At 39.5% G+C, this 18,334-nt stretch overlaps 1 protein-coding gene across 13 annotated transcripts in view; it reads left to right on the plus strand.

The window, feature by feature from the left end:
* The window catches only part of EMSY (EMSY transcriptional repressor, BRCA2 interacting), a 109,747-nt gene that overhangs the window by 27,071 nt on the left and 64,342 nt on the right, over positions 1–18,334 (plus strand). For all 13 annotated transcript variants that reach the window (XM_012469633.3, XM_012469626.3, XM_064365308.1 and 10 more), the window contains one exon: positions 1,273–1,549. In XM_012469633.3, coding sequence (XP_012325056.1) covers positions 1,273–1,549 — 277 coding nt within the window. The remainder of the gene's footprint in view (positions 1–1,272; positions 1,550–18,334) is intronic.

The raw sequence follows: 18,334 nt of genomic DNA on the forward strand, positions 1-18,334 counted from the left end.
GAGTTCTCATATACTCTGCACCCAGTTTTCTATATTCTCTTTCAGTTTTTTTAAATCAACTTCCTGAGAAGTATCCTTTATTCTGAACATTTTACATTAGTGTGATACATTTGTTACAGCTAATGAACAGTATTAATGCATTAATGTTAATTAAGTCCATGGCCTATTCATTTTCCTTGGTTTTTACCTATTGTCTTTTTCTGTTCCAGGATATTATATTTAGTTGTCATTTCTTCTTAGGCTCCTCTTGACTCCCCTTGACTGTGAAAGTTTCTCAGACTTTCCTTGTTTTTGATGACCTTGACAGTTTTGAGGAGTATTGTCGAGTATTTTGTAGATACTCCAACTATTAGAACTTATTTAATATTCTTCTCATGATTAGGCTATGATTATGGATTTTTGGACAGAAGACCACAGAGAAAGTACCTTTTTCATCACATCATGTAAAGGGTATATACTGTCAACATGCTGTTACATGATCCAGTCCTCCATTACTTCTCTGCAGTTGTCTACCACTACTTTGTACCCTATGCATTTCTAGACCGATCACTAGATCTTTGAAGTTTCTTGAACATACTAAGCTTGCTTCTGCTTTGGGGCCTTTGTATTTACTGCTCCCTGTGCCATGGAATGGTCTTCTAGGTAGCACCATGGTTTATATCCCTACTTCCTTCTGGTTTCTGCTCGTATGTCACCTTACCAAGAGGTCTTTATTGAATACGTTATTTTAAAAAATCATACAGTGCTCCCATCATTCTTTATTCTTCTACCATACTTTTTTGTCTTTTCCATTTGTCTCTACATGACATATACTTACTTTTCCATTTATTTCTCTATCACTACTAAAATGTAAGCTCCTTGAAGGTATGAACTTTGTCTCTTTTGTTCATTCTTCTATTCTCCAGCATCTAGAACCATGCCTGGCACATAGTAGGTGCTCAATAAATATTTATAAATGAATGAATGTTTAAATTTCTTTTTCGAAAGATTGTGCCAGTTTATACTCCCTAAGTAGTATACTGAAATGTCTACTTTGCTATATCTTATACAGCATTGAATGCTATCTCTAAAAATATTTGATTTGTAAAATTGTTGCTTTTACATACATTTTGATGGTTGCTAGTAAAGTTTTAATATATTTCTAGCTGTATATTCTCTGTTGAATTGCTTCTTTGTTTTTCATAAGCTGTTTTTGAATTGTATATAACTGTGAGTCTAGATACATTAGTAGTATAGTAGGTACATAAAAATAACTTATTTTTAATTCCTTAGGTTATTATAGTCACCACATCACCAAGTTCAACCTTCGTGCCCAACATTCTCTCCAAATCCCATAACTATGCAGCAGTCACTAAGCTTGTACCAACATCAGTCATTGCTTCTACAACCCAGAAGCCGCCAGTTGTTATAACTGCTTCACAGTCTTCTCTGGTCAGTAATAGCAGCAGTGGCAGCAGCAGTTCTACACCATCACCTATTCCTAATACCATTGCAGTAACAGCTGTGGTGTCCTCTACACCATCTGTGGTCATGTCAACAGTAGCACAAGGTGAGTACTGATTCACCATTTAATTCTGTCACTGTTGATATATGGGAGTTTTGCAGAAAACTCGGTGGGTATGTTTTTCTGCTGTGGATATGAAGTTCCCTACTGTTAGACCCAAGGTTACCATCCCTGGCCCCCAGTTTGAGAATGTCAAGATAGTAGGTTATTCCATTTTCTTATATTACTGTGCTTGCCCCAAGTTGTTTTACAAATGCATAGTACCTAGTTACCTGGACTGCTAACATTCACAAAATGTAGGTTAAATCTTGTCACAACAAATTTCAAAGGGCTGTACAAATATCTTTAATATAATGAAATTTTCAAATGAGAAATTCGAAATTATATTACCTAGGTTTTTCAGAGGAAATGTCAAGTACACAACCTCTTTAAAGTAAGTGATAAGAAGTAGGAGGAAGAAGATGGTTTCAAGGTATATCCAGTTGTCTTTTCTTCAGTCTCCAAAATTTTTCTTTTCTTTTTGCTGAGACAGGGTCTTGCTCTGTCACCTAGGCTGGAGTGCAGTGGAGGGAGCCATCTTGGCTCATTGCAACCTCCATCTCCCGGGCTCAAGTGATCCTCCCACCTCAACCTCCTGAGTAGCTGGGACCACAGCCACACACCACCATGCCCAGCTATTTTTTTTTCTTTTTTTTTTTTTTGTATTTTTGGTAGAGACAGGGTTCCCGCCATGTTGCCCAGGCTGGTCTGGAACTCCTGAGCTCAAGCAATCCATCAACCTCAGCCTCCCAAAGTGTTGGGATTACAGGCATGAGCCACTGTGCTCTGCCAGTCTTCTCAATTTTTCTGTATGGATAGATGATAGAAGTATTAACTGAAGAGCAACTGAGAGCTGAACTCAAGGGCAATTGTTGCTTAATAGCAGAGGAGGCCTGGTGTGGTGGCTCACACCTGCAATCCCAGCACTTTTGGAAGCAGAGGTAGGCGAATACTTGAGTTCAGGAGTTCAAGACCAGCCTGGCCAACGTGGTGAAACCCCATCTCTACCAAAAAAATACAAAAATTAGCTGGGCATGGTGGCCTGTACCTGTAATCCCAGCTACTCCAGAAGCTGAAGCAGGAGAATCACTTGGACCCAGGAGATGAAGATTGTAGTGAGCCAAAATCGCACCACTACACTCCAGCCCCAGTGACAGAGCAAGACCCTGTCTCAAAAAAAAAAAAAAAAAAAAGTCAAAGGAAAGGAAATGTGGAAATCTTAGTTCCATTTTAGCTTAAATTAGTTTCTTTTCATACCTTTGTGTTCCTTGTTCCTCCCATATGAAAAATAAATAGCATATTGTCAGAAATTTCCTTTTTTCAGTGTTTGTAGGTCTTAAGACAGGGATCAGAGAGAAGCATATATTCTACAGAATTCATACCCGTATTTATAGTTTGTCAAAGGGAGTTTGGAAGCAATATAGAAGGGTAATTGGTATTTTCATTGAGTTTTATGTGAATAATATATAACTCGAGACAGATTGGGGCTTGGAAATACTCTAGTTTATGAACTAGGAGTAAGTGCAAGCACTCAAGTAGGAAAACAGTGTCTTGGTTGCTTTAATGATGTATTGTATGTTTTATGTAACTGTTAGCAAGGAAGAGGTTACATAGATATGGATACAGTCAGTATTTCTTCACCCTACAGCTGTTATAGTAGGATATTGGAGCATCTGTCATTATTTTCTGGCTCTGATACCTATTTAATGTCTCAGTCAATGACAGGAAGTAGCAATCTTCAAGTTTCCTTTCATGTTACCTTAATTAAAAAAAAAAATCCAACATTTCTATTTGTACAGCAGTGAATGAGAATATAGTCTTGTTAAATACAGAAATATATATATTTTTTGAGATAGAGTCTCCCTCTATCTCCCAGGCTGGAGTGCAGTGGCGTGATCTGGGCTCACTGTAACCTCTGACTCCCAGGTTCAAGCAGTTCTTCTGCCTCAGCCACCCCAGTAGCTGGGACTATAGGTGTGTGCCACCACGCCAGGCTAATTTTTGTATTTTTAGTAGAGATGGTGTTTTGCCATGTTGCCCAGGCTGATTTTGAACTCCTGACCTCAATATCTTTCCGCTTCAGCCTCCCAAAGTGCTGGGATTACAGGCATACGCCACCACACCTGGCCTAAATATAAAAATAATTGTTATACAGAAAATCTGTTTAAAATGTTGGTTACAAACATGTTGCAAATTCACCTTTTTTTTTTTTTTTGAGATAGAGTTTTGCTCTTGTTGCCCAGGCTGGAGTGCAATGGTGCCATCTCAGCTCACCACAACCTCCACCTCCCAGGTTCAAGTGATTGTCCTGCTTCAGCTTCCTGAGTAGCTGGGATTACAGACATGTGCCACCACGCCCAGCTAGTTTTGTATTTTTAGTAGAGACGGGGTTCCTCCATGTTGGTCAGGCTGGTCTCGAACTCCTGACCTCAGGTGATCTGCCCGCCTTGGCCTCTCAGAATGCTGGGATTACAGGCGTGAGCCACCACGCCTGGCCCCAAATTCACCATTTTAAAATTTGAAGGTTGAGAGACGAAAAGGCCACCTGACTCCTTACCTGACTAACCCATATATCAACACTAATATAAATTATCATGTATTGATAGTTGTTTTTCTCTGCCAAAACTCATCAGACAGTTTGCTGGTTTTACTATATTGGGAAGATTAGTGTTCTTGCGAGATAGATGTTACTATTTGAGATGAGAAGTATTTCTCTTGGTTACTAATGAAATAGCCTCAAGCAAAATGAATATTCCATGCTTCTGTTTTTCATTCTTAATTTTCTCCAGGTAGACTCTGAATCTCTTAGGCACTTAGGACTTTCTTCATTTTCTCCTTTGCTTCTTAGCATTCTACATCTCTTTGTGCCTTAAGTAATTTTTAGGGGAGCTAGCTGTGACATCTCAGAGATTTCTCTTAAAGTCACTGGAAGTTAATAGAGAATGAAGGATGTGAAAGTAAACTCTCTGAATATAGATACTCAAGGAAATAATGTGATTGTTTTATTTCCATTTGAGATATTTAATTTAGATGTTATTAGTACTAAGAAATCAAGGAGTTTTATTTTTTTTAAAAGAGGCAAATATTGGTGGAAATGGTAACACACAGACTGCATTTGCGATTCTGCCTGCACTGCTTCTGTAGTAGCTCCTGTGTGGGTACCTCAGGCACAAGGGCATTCTGTGTCTGCTTCTGCTATGGACTAGAGACAGACTGGTTTAGAGCTAATGTATCTCTGTTTATATTTGTAGGGGTAGCTGGTGGTAGAGGGGAAAGGGTCTTAGCAGTAGCTTGGTAAGTGACTCCATGTTTCTAAGTGCAGTGATGGTCCACACTGCATTAATTAATGTGGTTATGTCTCTTTTAACTTAGTGGTCTTTTCTCTCTCTCTTTTGTCCTTGGAACTTACTTATTGAAGAAATAATTAAATAAGTTTTCCTAAGAGTTTCCCATAGTCTGAGTTTTACTGATTTCATCCCTGTAGTATAGTTTAACAAGTTCTCCTGTTCTATGCATTTCCATAAAACTGGTTGCTAAATCAAGGAGCTTGATTAGATTCAAGTCGGATTGTTTTTGGAAATAGGAAGAATGAACATTTTATAATGTTACTTCTTGTTGGATCTTTTTTTTTTTTTTTGAGACAGAGTCTTGCTCTGTTGCCAGGTGCCAGGCTGGAGTGTAGTGGCGCGATCTTGGCTCACTGCCTCAGCCTCCCAAGTAGTTGGGACTATAGGCGCGCACCACCATGCCCAGGTAATTTTTGTATTTTTTAGTAGAGATGGAGTTTCACCATATTGGCCAGGATGGTCTCGATCTCTTGACCTCGTGATCCACCCACCTTGGCCTGCCAAAGTGTTGGGATTATAGGTGTGAGCCACCGCACCTTGTTGCATCATTTTAAGAGACACATAATGTCTGGTTTTCCCTTTAGTGATGTTAACATTGACTAGAGGATACAAGTATTACCAAATGCTTTTAATAGCTATTGATAATCTTTGCCTAGATCTATTATTTTATTGGCTGTTGCAAAATGCGTTTTATCTTTATTTTCATTTATTAGCTGGAATTCTTAAAGAACTTTCCTTTATTACTATTGCTTACACTGAGGTACAATTCATATGGGAAAAGCAGGATAAATACCTGATTATTTCTCTTTATTTATATATTTTCAGATGAATTGGTTCAGTGGCCAATAAGATTTTCACTCCCCGTATCATTAAGATTTTTGATGTCTATCAGTACATTGCAGATTTGCCTTCTAGTGCTCAATTGTTCCATCCTTTCCAGTGGGAGCCTCTTTAAACTGGTTTCTAAATACTTTTGACACAACTACATTAGTCTTTAATAGCATCCTTATTTTCTGGTATATTGAAATGTTCCAGGTTCATCTTGTACATTTTCTCCCCCAGACTTGAAATTAGACATTTATTCCAGGAGTGCTGGTTTCTTAGTGAAAAATTGTGGTTAGATACCACAATCTGGGCATTGTGGGGATAGTTATTACTACTGCATTGGTCATTGTTTCTACATTTTATTGGTGGACAAAGCTAGAGTTCTTTTTTTTTTTTTTGAGACGGAGTCTTACTTTGTCACCAGGCTGGAGTGCAGTGGCGTGATCTTGGCTCACTGCAACTTTCGCCTTGTGGGTTCAAGCCATTCCCCTTGCCTCAGCCTCCTGAGTAGCTAGGACTATAGGTGCGTGCCACCACGCCCGGCTAATTTTTATTTATTTATTTATTTTTTTTAGTAGAGTTGGGGTTTCACCATGTTGGCCAGGATGGTCTTGATCTCCTGACCTCGTGATCCGCCCACCTTGACCTCTCAAAGTTCTGGGATTACAGGCGGGAGCCACTGTGCCCGGCCATGAATAATTTTTTTTACATGTTTGGAATAAAAAGTTCATACTCTATTTGGTAGCATGCTTTCTTCATATATCATTGTTTCGTTAACATTATTCTGTTTTTCTGTAAATATCCTAATTATTTTCAGAGCTGTTTAATAGTTTTATTATTGTTGCATAATTTATTAAATTATTCCCTTATTGTTGGGTATCTAGACTGTTTCCAGGGTTTGATATTCTAGATTTTACTGTAGTGAACATCTTTGTGAATTTAATTGAGCCTTCCATTTTCTTAGAACCAGCATTCAGGGGCAGGACGACCAAACAGAAGGATTGGAATTTTTTGTAGTGTTTACTAAATGCCGTATTTTATCCCTATGAACTATATCATTTCAGAATATTTCATTAGTGTCTGGCCACTTATCATTCTTGTTTTAAAAAAATGGGGTGGAGGCAATAATTTTGGCGATTAAAGAAAAATTGAGTAGCATACTGCTTAACCAGTACAGTTTGATCATCCCTAATCCGAAAATCTGAAATCTGAAATGCTCTAAAATCTGAAGCTTTCTGAATGCCAACTGATGCCACAAGTGGACTATTTCACACCTGACTTCATGTGGTAGATTGCAGTCAAAACACAGGTACACACTACACAGTTTATTCAGCGTTCCCAAGGTTAAAAAACCTCCTTCTGCCTTCTTTAGCAGTGATATATCTTTTCCTTGCACACCCAGATTCCCCCAACACAAGCACTCCCACAGAGGGTAATAAAATGGCACAAATGCAGGCTGGATGCACCAATAACAGGTTTCCTGCAATTCCCCACATGGGGCCAAGATCTATGTACATCACTTACTGTGTTTTCTTGATTATTTTCTGTTCTGTGGTGTAAAGATGTTGAAAATGTCAAAAAGGCCTGCAGATGCCTCTGTGGGGTAATAATGATAAGGAAACGAAGAAGCACTTATATTTATCTATAGCACAGAAAGACAAGCTGTTGGAGAAACTGGAAAGCAGTGTTGAGTGTGCAGTGTATTGCAGAAGAGTATGGTGTTGGAATGACCACCATATAGGACCTGAAGAAACAAAAGGATAAACTATTGAAATTCTGTGCTGAAATGATGAATAGAAATTAAAATAGATATACACTGCATAAAACAGAAATACACTGCATAAAGCTAAAAATGAAGATCTTGATCACATATTGAAAGAGTGGATCCATCAGTGTTGTAGTGAACTCATGTCACTTAATAGTGATACTGGTCATGAAACAAACAAAGATCTATTATGATGAACTGAAAATTGAAGGAAGCAGACCATTTGCAGAAATTTAAGAAGAGATGCGGCATTACATTTTTAAAAATTTGTGGTAATAAAGCATTTGTTGATGACGAAGCAGCAAGTTTGATGAGTTTGCCAGGGTCACCGCTGATGACTATCTTATGCCACAACAAGTCGGTAATGCTGATGAAACATCGCTGTTTTTGTGTTAATGCCCCAGAAAGACAGCTGATGAGACAGCCAATACAGGAATTAAGGATGCCAAGGAAAGAATAACTGGGATGGGATGTGGTAATGCAGAAGGCACTTGTAAGTGTAAACTTGCTGTGATAGGCAAAAGCTTGCATTCTTGCTGTTTTTAAGGAGTGAATTTCTTACCAGTCTGTTATTATGGTAACAAGGAAGCATGTATTACTAGGGATATCTTTTCTGATTGGTTTCCAAACTTCTTATACCAGCAGCCTGTGCTCATTGCAGGGAAACTGGACTGTGCAAAAATGGCAAGATGTTATTTCTTGATGACTGTTCTCATCTTCCAGCTGAAACTGTCATAAAAAATAATGTTTATGCCATGTACTTTCCCCCAATATGACTTCATTAATTCAGTCATGTAACCAACGTATCCTTAGACCAATGAAGAGTTAACATAAAAATGCTTTCTTGAGGGAGTGGCTAGCAAGATGGCTGAATAGGAACAGCTTTGATCTGCAGCTCCCAAAAAGATCAACGCAGAAGGTGGGTGATTTCTGCATTTCCAACTGAGGTACCTGGCTCATTTCACTGGGACTGGTTAGACAGTGGGTGTAGCCCACAGAGGGCGAGCTGGAGCAGGGTGGGGCATTGCCTCACCCGGGAAGGGCAAGGGGTCGGGGAACTCCCTCCTCTAGCCAAGGAAGCCATGAGGTACTGTGCTGTGAGGGACGGTGCATTCCAGCCCAGATACTATGCTTTTCCCATGGTCTTCGCAACCCACAGACCAGAAGATTCCTTCGGGTGCCTACGCCATGAGGGCCCTGGGTTTCAAGCACAAAATTGGGCAGCCAGTTGGGCAGACACTGAGCTAGCTGCAGGAGTTTTTTTTTATACCCCTGTGGTGCCTGCAACGCCAGTGAGATAGAACTGTTCATTCCCCTGGAAAGGGGGCTGAAGCCAGGGAGCCAAGTGGTCTAGGTCAGCATATCCTACCCTCACAGAGCCCAGCAAACTAAGATCTACTGGCTTGAAATTCTTGCTGCCAGCACAGAAGTCTGAAGTCGACCTGGGACATTCGAGCTTGGTGGAGGGAGGAGTATCTGCCATTACTGAGGCTTGAGTAGGTGGTTTTCCCCTTAGAGTGTAAACAAAGCCACCGGGAAGTTTGAACTGGGTAGAAGCCCACCATAGCTTGGCAAAGCCACTATAGCCAGACTGCCTCTCTAGATTCCTCCTCTCTGGGCAGGGCATCTCTGAAAAAAAGGCAACAGCTCACTCAGGGGCTGATAGATAAAACTCTCATCTCCCTGGGACAGAGCACCTGGGAGAAGGGGAGGCTGTGGGTGCAACTTCAGCAGACTTAAATGTTCCTGCCTGCTGGTTCTGAAGAGAGCAGCGGATCTTCCATCACAGCACTCAAGCTCTGCTAAGGGACAGACTGCCTCCTCAAATGGGTCCCTGACCCCTGTGCCTCCTGGCTGGGAGACACCTCCCAGCAGGGGTCAACAGACACCACATACAGGAGAGCTCCAGCTGGCATCTGGTGAGTGCCTCTCTGGGACAAAACTTCCAGAGGAAGGAACAAGAAGCAATCTTTGCTGTTCTGCAGCCTCCACTGATGATACCCAGGCAAACAGGGTCTGGAGTGGATCTCCAGCAAACTCCAGCAGACCTGCTGCAGAGGGGATATTAGAAGGAAAACTAACAAACAGAAGGGAATAGCATCAACATCAACAAAAAAGATGTTCACACAGAAACCTCATTCAGAGGTCACCAACATCAAAGACCAAAGGTAGAGAAATCCACGAAGATGAGGAAAAACCAGCACAAAAAGGCTAAAAATTTCAAAAACCAGAAGAATGCCTCTTGCCCTCCAAAGGATCACAACTCCTCACCAGCAGGAGAACAAAACTGGATGGACAATGAGCTTGACAAATTGACAGAAGTAGGGTTCAGAAAGTGTGTAATAACAAACTCCTCCGAGCTAAAGGAGCATGTTCTAACCCAATGCAAGGAAGCTAAGAACCTTGAAAAGAGGTTAGAGGAATTGCTAACTAGAATAACCAGTTTAGAGAAGAACCTAAATGACCTGAGGGAACTGAAATACACAGCACAAGAACTTCGTGACGCGTACACAAGTACCAGTAGCTGAATCGATCAAGCAAAAGAAAGGATATCAGAGATTGAAGATCAACTTAATGAAATAAAATGGGAAGACAAGATTAGAGAAAAAAGAATGAAAAGGATTGAACAAAACCTCCAAGAAATATGAGACTATGCAAAAAGACCAAACATATGTTTGATTGGTGTATCTGAAAGTGACAGGGAGAATGGAACCAAGTTGGAAAACACTCCTCAGGATATTATCCAGGAGAATATTCCCAACCTAGCAAGATAGGCCAACATTCAAATTCAAGAAATACAGAGGACACCACAAAGATACTCCTCGAGAAGAAGAACCCAAGATATATAATTGTCAGATTCACCAAGGCTGAAATGAAGGAAAAAGTGTAAGGGCAGCCAGAGAGAAAGGTCAGGTTACCCACAAAGGGAAGCCCATCAGACTCACAGCAGATCTCTCAGCAGAAACCCTACAGGCCAGAAGAGAGTGGGGGCCAATATTCAACATTCTTAAAAAAAAAGAATTTTCAATCCAGAATTGCATATCCAGCAAAACTAAGCTTCATAAGTGAAGGAGAAATAAAATCCTTTACAGACAAGCAAATGCTGAGAGATGTTGTCACCACAAGAGGCTTACAAGGGCTCCTGAAGGAAGCACTAAATATGGAAAGGAAAAACTGGTACCAGCCACCGCAAAAACATACCAAGTTGTAAAGACCATTGATGATATGAAGAAACTGCATCAACTAACAGGCAGTATAACCAGCTAGCATCGTAATGATGGGATCATAGTCACACATAACAATATTAACCTTAAATGTAAATGGGCTAAATGCCCCAATTAAAAGACACAGACTGGCAAATTGGATAAAGAGTCAAGACCCATCGAAGTGTATTCAGGAGACCCATCTCACATGCAGAGACACACATAGGCTCAAAATAAAGGGATGGGGAATATTTACCAAGCAAATGGAAAGCAAAAAAAAAGCATGGGTTGCAATCCTGTCTCTCACGGACTTTAAACCAACAAAGATCAAAAAAGACAAGAGCATTACATAATGGTAGAGGGATCAATGCAACAAGAAGAGCTAACTATCCTAAATATATATGCACCCAATACAGGAGTACCCAGATTCATAAAGCAAGTTCTTAGAGACCTACAAAGAGACATAGACTCCCACACAATAAAAGTGGGAGACCTTAATACCCCACTGTTAATATTAGATCAAAGAGACAGAAAATTAACAAGGATATCCAGGACTTGAACTCAGCTCTGGACCAAGTGGACCTAATAGACATCTACAGACCTCTCCACCCCCAATGAACAGAATATGCATTCTTCTCAGTAGTACCACATTGCACTTATTCTAAAATCAATCACGTAATTAGAAGTAAAACACTCCTCAGCAAATGCAGAAGAACAGAAGTCATAACAAACAATCTCTCAGACCACAGTGCAATCAAATTAGAAATCAAGACTAAGAAACTCACTCAAAACCACACAATAACATGGAAACTGAACAACCTGTTTCTGAATGACTACTGGGTAAATAACGAAATTAAGGCAGAAATAAATAAATTCTTTGAAACCAATGAGAACAAAGACACAATATAGCAGAATCTCTGGGACACAGCTAAAGCAATGTTTAGAGGGAAATTTATAGCACTAAATGCCCACAGGAGAAAGCAAGAAAGACCTAAAATCAACACCCTAACATCACAATTAAGGGAACTGGAGAAGCAAGGGCAAACAAATTCAAAAGCTAGCAGAAGACAAGAAATAACTAAAATCAGAGCAGAACTGAAGGAGATAGAGACATGAAAAACCCTTCAAAAAAATCAATGAATCCAGGACATGTGTTTTTGAAAAGATTAACAAGATAGACCGCTAGCCAGACTAATGAAGAAAAGAGAGAAGACTCTAATAGACGCAATAAAAGATGATAAAGAGGGTATCACCACTGATCTCACAGAAATACAAACTACCGTTAGAGAATACTATAAACTCATCTATGCAAATGAACTAGAAAATCTATAAGAAGGCTGGGTGCGGTGGCTCATACCTGTAATCCCAGCACTTTGGTAGGCTGAGATGGGCGATCACCTGAGGTCGGGAATTCAAGACCAGCCTGACCAACATGGAGAAATGCCGTCTCTACTAAAAATACAAAAAATTAGTCGGGTGTGGTGGCACATGCCTGTATTCCCAGCTATCCGGGAGGCTGAGGCAGGAGAATTGCTTCAATCTGTGAGGCAGATGTTGCGGTGAGCCGAGATTGCACCATTCTACTCCAACTGGGGCAACAAGAGCAAAACTGTTTCAAAACAAAACAAAAAATCAAAACTAGAATAAATGGATAAATTCCTGGACACATATACCCTCTGAAGACTAAATCAGGAAGAGGTCAAATCCCTGAATAGAACAATAACGAGTTCTGAAATTGAGGCAGTAATTAATAGCCTACCAACCATAAAAAGCCAAGGACCAGATGGATTCACAGCCGAATTCTACCAGAGGTACAAAGAAGAGCTCGTACCACTCCTTCTGAAACTATTCCAAACAATAGAAAAAGAGGGACTCCTCCCTAACTCATTTTATGAGGCTAGCATCATCCTGATACCAAAACCTGGCAGAGACTCAACTATAAAAGAAAATTTCAGGTCAGTATCCCTGATGAGCATCAATGCAAAAATCCTCAATAACTGAATCTAGCAGCACATCAAAAAGCTTATCCACCACAATCAAGTTGGCTTCATCCCTGGGATAATGCAAGGCTAGTTCAAGATACGCAAATCGGTAAACATGATCCATCACATAAACAGAACCAGTTACAAAAAACACATGATTATCTCAGTAGATGCAGAAAAGGCCTTCAATAAAATTCAACAGCCCTTCATGCTAAAAACTCTCAATAAACTAGGTATTGATGGAACGTATCTCAAAATAATAACTACTTATGACAAACCCACAGCCAATATCATACTGAATGGGCAAAAGCTGGAAGCATTCCCTTTGAAAACTGGCACAAGACAAGGATGCCCTCTGTCACCACTGCTATTCAATGTAGTATTGGAAGTTCTGACCAGGGCAATCAGGCAAGAGAAAGAAATAAAGCTTATTCAAATAGGAAGAGAAGAAGTCAAATTGTCTCTGTTTGCAGATGACATGATTGTATATTTAGAAAACCCCACTGTCTTAGCCCCAAATCTCTTTAAACTGATAAGCAACTTCAGCAAATTCTCAGATACAAATCAGTGTGCAAAAATCACTAGCATTCCTATACACCAATAATAGACAGAGAGCCAAATCATGAGTGAACTCCCATTCACAATTGGCTACAAAGAGAATAAAATACCTGGGAATACAACTTACAAGGGTTGAGAAGGACCTCTTCAAGAAGAACTACGAACCACTGCTCAAGGAAATAAGAGAACACAAACAAATTGAAAAACATTCCATGCTCATGGATAGGAAGAATCAATATTGTGAAAATGGCCATATTGCCCAAAGTAGCTTATAGATTCAATGCTATCCCCATCAAGCTACCATTGACTTTCTTCACAGAATTAGAAAAAACTACTTTAAATCTCATACGGAACCAAAAAAGAGCCCATATAGCCAAGACAATCCTAAGCAAAAAGAACAAAGCTGAAGAGATCATGCTACCTGACTTGAAAGTATACTACAAGAATATAGTAACCAAAACAGCATGGTACTGGTACCAAAACATATAGACCAATGGAACAGAACAGAGGCCTCAGAAATAATGCCACACATCTATAACCATCTGATCTTTGACAAACCTGACAAAAACAGATGGAGAAAGGATTCCCTTTTTAATAAATGGTGTTGGGAAAACTGGCTAGCCATATGCAGAAAGCTGAAACAATCCCTTCCTTACACCTAAAAATTAACTCAAGATGGATTAAAGACTTAAACATAAGACCTAAAACCATAAAAACCCTAGAAGAAAACCTAGGCAATACCATTCAGTACATAGGCATGGGCAAAGACTTCATGACTAAAACACCAAAAGCAATTGCAACAAAAGCAAAATTGACAAATGGGATCTATTTAAACAGCTTCTGTACAGCAACAGAAACTATTATCAGAGTGAACAGGCAACCTACAGAATTGGAGAAAGTTTTTGCAATCTATCCATCTGACAAAGGGCTAATATCCAGAATCTACAAAGAACTTAAACAAATTTACAAGAAAGAACCCCATCAAAAAGTGGGCAAAGGATATGAACAGACACTTCTCAAAAGAAGACATTTATGCGACCAACAAACGTGAAAAAAAAGCTATCATCACTGATCATTAGAGAAATGCAAATCAAAACCACAATGAGATACTATCTCATGCCAGTTAGAATGGCAGTCATTAAAAAGGCAGGAAACAACAGATGCTGGAGAGGTTGGAGGGAAATAATAGGAATGCTTTTACACTGTTGGTGGAAGTGTAAATTAGTTCAACCATTGTGGAAGACAGTGTGGCGATTCCTCAAGGATCTAGAACCAGAAATACCATTTGACCCGCAATCCCATTACTGGGTATATGCCTAAAGGATTATAAATCATTCTAGTATAAAGACACATGCACATGTATGTTAATTGCAGCACTATTCACAATAGCAAAGACTTGAAACCAACCCAAATGCCCATCAGTGATAGACTGGATAAAGAAAATGTGGCACATATACAACAAGGAATGCTATGCAGCCATAAAAAAGGATGAGTTAATGTCCTTTGCAGGGATATGGAAGAAGCTGGAAACCGTCATTATCAGCAAACTAACACAGGAACAGAAGATCAAACACCACATGTTCTCACTCATAAGTGGGAGTTGAACAATGAGAACACATGGACTCAGGGAGGGGACCATCACACACTGGGGCCTATAGAGGGGCAGGGGCTAGGGGAAGGATAGCATTAAGAGAAATACCTAATGTAGATGACAGGTTGATGGGTGCAGCAAACCACCACGGCATGTGTATACCTGTGTAACCTGCACGTTTTGCACGTGTATCCCAGAACTTAAAGTGTAATTAAAAAAAAAAAATGCTTTCTTGAACAGCATGCTAACAGCAGTGAACAGAGGCATGAGTGTGGAAGATTTTCAAAAAGGGTTTAACATGAAGGATGCCATATATGCTGTTGCCAATGCTTGGAACATAGTGTCTAAAGACACAGTTGTGCATGCCCAGCACAACCTGTGGCCTGGGACTATGTTTAGTGATGATGAGCAAGTTAGTGACTTCAAAAGATCTTATATGTCAAATGAGAAAAAAATGATGTCTGACACTTCCTCCTCACATTTGCAAGAAATAGTCCTTCAGAGTCTGGAAGGTGGGTGAAGTGGATGTGTAAGAAGTTTTTAACATCCATCATGAGACTTAGTTACTCATTCATTGACTGACAGTGAAATAGTCAAAATGGTTCTGAATCAAGGTGGTCATAAGAGTGATAATGAAGATGACATTAATATTGCAGAAAAAAGTCCTATGTATAACATGGTGAAATGTGTGATGTCCTTACTGAAGGACTAGAGCGGTGTGCATTTATAGGAGAATAAGAAATCATGTCAGCTTATACAATCAAAGAGAAAATTCTAAAGCAAAAACTGTTGTTAATAAGACAGATGACTCTGGAGGAAACATTTTTAAAAAATCGCTCAGCAGAATGCCTCCTTATCCCTAGAAGACCCACTTCCTGGTCTCATCTGCTTCTGATGCTTCTTATTACCTATAAATAAATACTGTATACGGAAACAGTATACAGTAGCCTTTTAATCGAAACACAACATCATAGGTAGAGACTGAAAGCCTGTCTTCATTTGTCCTTGCTCTTGTTTAACAGCTGATACAAGTATTCTGGTGATACTCCTATGCTACTAGATTATCCTGAACACATTTTTTTTTTTTTTTTACTGTATCAGTAATATGTAATATTTTTTACTGTTAAGTACTTAGATGTAAATAAATGTGAGAAAATGATTGCTTATCAGTAGCATACAAGTTCAGAGTCAGGAATGGTGGTGATACCTAACAACCACAGGTTGTCCACATGGGTGCCTAAGATAGTGACACCTTTGCTTTCTGATGGTTCAGTGTATATAAATTTTGCACAAAATTATTTAAAATATTTTATAAAGTTTATCTTCAGGCTGTGTATAAAGTTTATATGAAACATAAATGAATTTTATGTTTCGACTTGGGTCACATCCCCGAGATATCTCGTCAGGCTTATGGAGATATTCCCAAATCTGAAAAACATTCACAATATGAAGCACTTCTGGTCTGAAGCATTTTGGATAAGTGATGCTCAACCTTTATATCATTTTACACCTGATTTTTTTTCTTTAATGTCTATGTGTGTAACACAAAACACAGGTAATGTTCTTAACATTTATGCATTATCTTTCTTTTCACTTAATGACATTTTCAAAGTTTTTGAACTTCATTTTTCTCTAGGGCTCATGTTAAAAACTCAGGGTATTTCATATTTATTCAAAATTACCAATGTAACCTGAACCACAGTTCTTCCAAACATGGATTAATGTCTTTCTTTCAGTGATATTCACAGTAGCCCGTATTTTGTGTGTGTGTGTGTGTGTGTGTGTGTGTGTGCATTTAAGTGTTTCATAAATTTAGGCTGAGTACATTATCTCATGCCTGTAATCCTAGCACTTTGGGAGGCCATAGAGGGAGGGTTGTTTGAAGCTAGGAGTTCAACATCAGCCTGTGTAACATTGCGCCACCTTGTCTCTACAAAAAATACGAAGATGAGCCGGGCTTGGTAGTGTGCACCTGTAGTCTTAGCTGCTTGGGAAGCGTAAGGCAGGAGGATTGCTTGAGCCCAGGATTTGGAGGCTGCATTGGGCTATGATTGTGCTACTGCACTCTATCCTGGGCATTAAAACAAGACTGTCTGAAAAACAAAAACAAAGTTTAATAAAGTAGTTGTTACAGAGCCTGTGGATTATTTATGCTATTATTTTTTAGTTTTTGGTTTTTTTTTAGCTGGATCTGGAGATTCTTACATGGATTGTTGATATCTAAACTTACTTACAAAATATGTTGTGATTGAATGAGTATATTTACATAAATCTGCATTGATCAAGTGATTGGTTTTTCACAATAAAATTTATTATCTCACAAAACCAGAAATCCAGAAGGGAGGCTTAAGTTAGGCAGTAGCTCATTGGAGCCATCGAGTAATTTCTTTTCACCTTTCTCTTTGTTCTTCTTGGTGTATTGGCTTTTTTCTCAGTTAATTCTCATCCTGGGCAAGTTGAGTACATTTCAGGTACTACATCCAACTGTGACAATGTCAGAGAAAAAAGAGACAATCCCCTTCTTTGGGTCTGTCTTAGGAAAGAAAATATCTTTCCCAGAAGTCTTCCATGAGATTCTCCTTACGTTATGCTGGCCACAACTGTGTCATATGTCCTACCTAAACTAGTTGTTGGCAAAAGTAATGGGGCCACCATGACTGGTTTAGATCAATTAGGAATTGCCTGTATGACTGGCTTAGGGCCAGCGCTCTGAAAGTACATGCCAATGGCTTGTGGATTCTTGGGGGGAAAAAAACAGGTTTCTATGAGAAAAGAGTAGGGCAGATGAGAAAGGAAATTAGGCAACCAAGAGTGTATGCTGCATTCCATTATTTAATAAATGGTTGTAGAACAATTCACTTTACATTTGGTTCTGTGCATGTCCATGAGATTTACTTGGTTGATGGACTTGGTCAGATTCTTCTTTTCACTTTTTTTTTTTTTTTGGTCTACTTGTTATGTCGTTTACTGAAAGATTAGTGTAAAAATCTCTAGTTATAATTGTGGCTTTGTATGTTTATCCCTTTAATTTTGTCAGTTTTTATACATACACACTTAGGTTTATTGCATCTTCTTGATGAATTAACCCCTTTTCGTTGTGAACCATCCCTGTTTATCTCTGGTAATCCATGATATTACCACCAATGTTTCCATGCCTGCCTTTTCTGATGTTAATATAGCCACTCCAACTTTCTTATGACTACTGTTTGCTCGATGCATCTTTTATTTTTTTTTCCTTTTGAGATGGAGTCTTGCTCTGTTTCCCAGGCCGGGATGCAGTGGTGTGATATTGGCTCACTGCAACCTCTGCCTCCCAGGTTCAAGTGATTCTCCTGCCTCAGCCTCCTGAGTAGCTGGGATTACAGGTGCGCACCACCACACCTGGCTAATTTTTGTATTTTTAGTAGAGACAGTGCTTCACCATTTTGGCCAGGCTGATGTCAGGTGATCATCTACCTTGGCCTCCCAGTTCTGGGATTGTAGGCATGGAGCCACTGCGCCTGGCCTGCTTGATATATCT

This window comes from Aotus nancymaae, unplaced genomic scaffold (assembly GCF_030222135.1).
Source record: "Aotus nancymaae isolate 86718 unplaced genomic scaffold, 86718_ANA_hifiasm-v0.15.2.pri h1tg000059l, whole genome shotgun sequence".
Classification (NCBI taxonomy): domain Eukaryota; kingdom Metazoa; phylum Chordata; class Mammalia; order Primates; family Aotidae; genus Aotus; species Aotus nancymaae.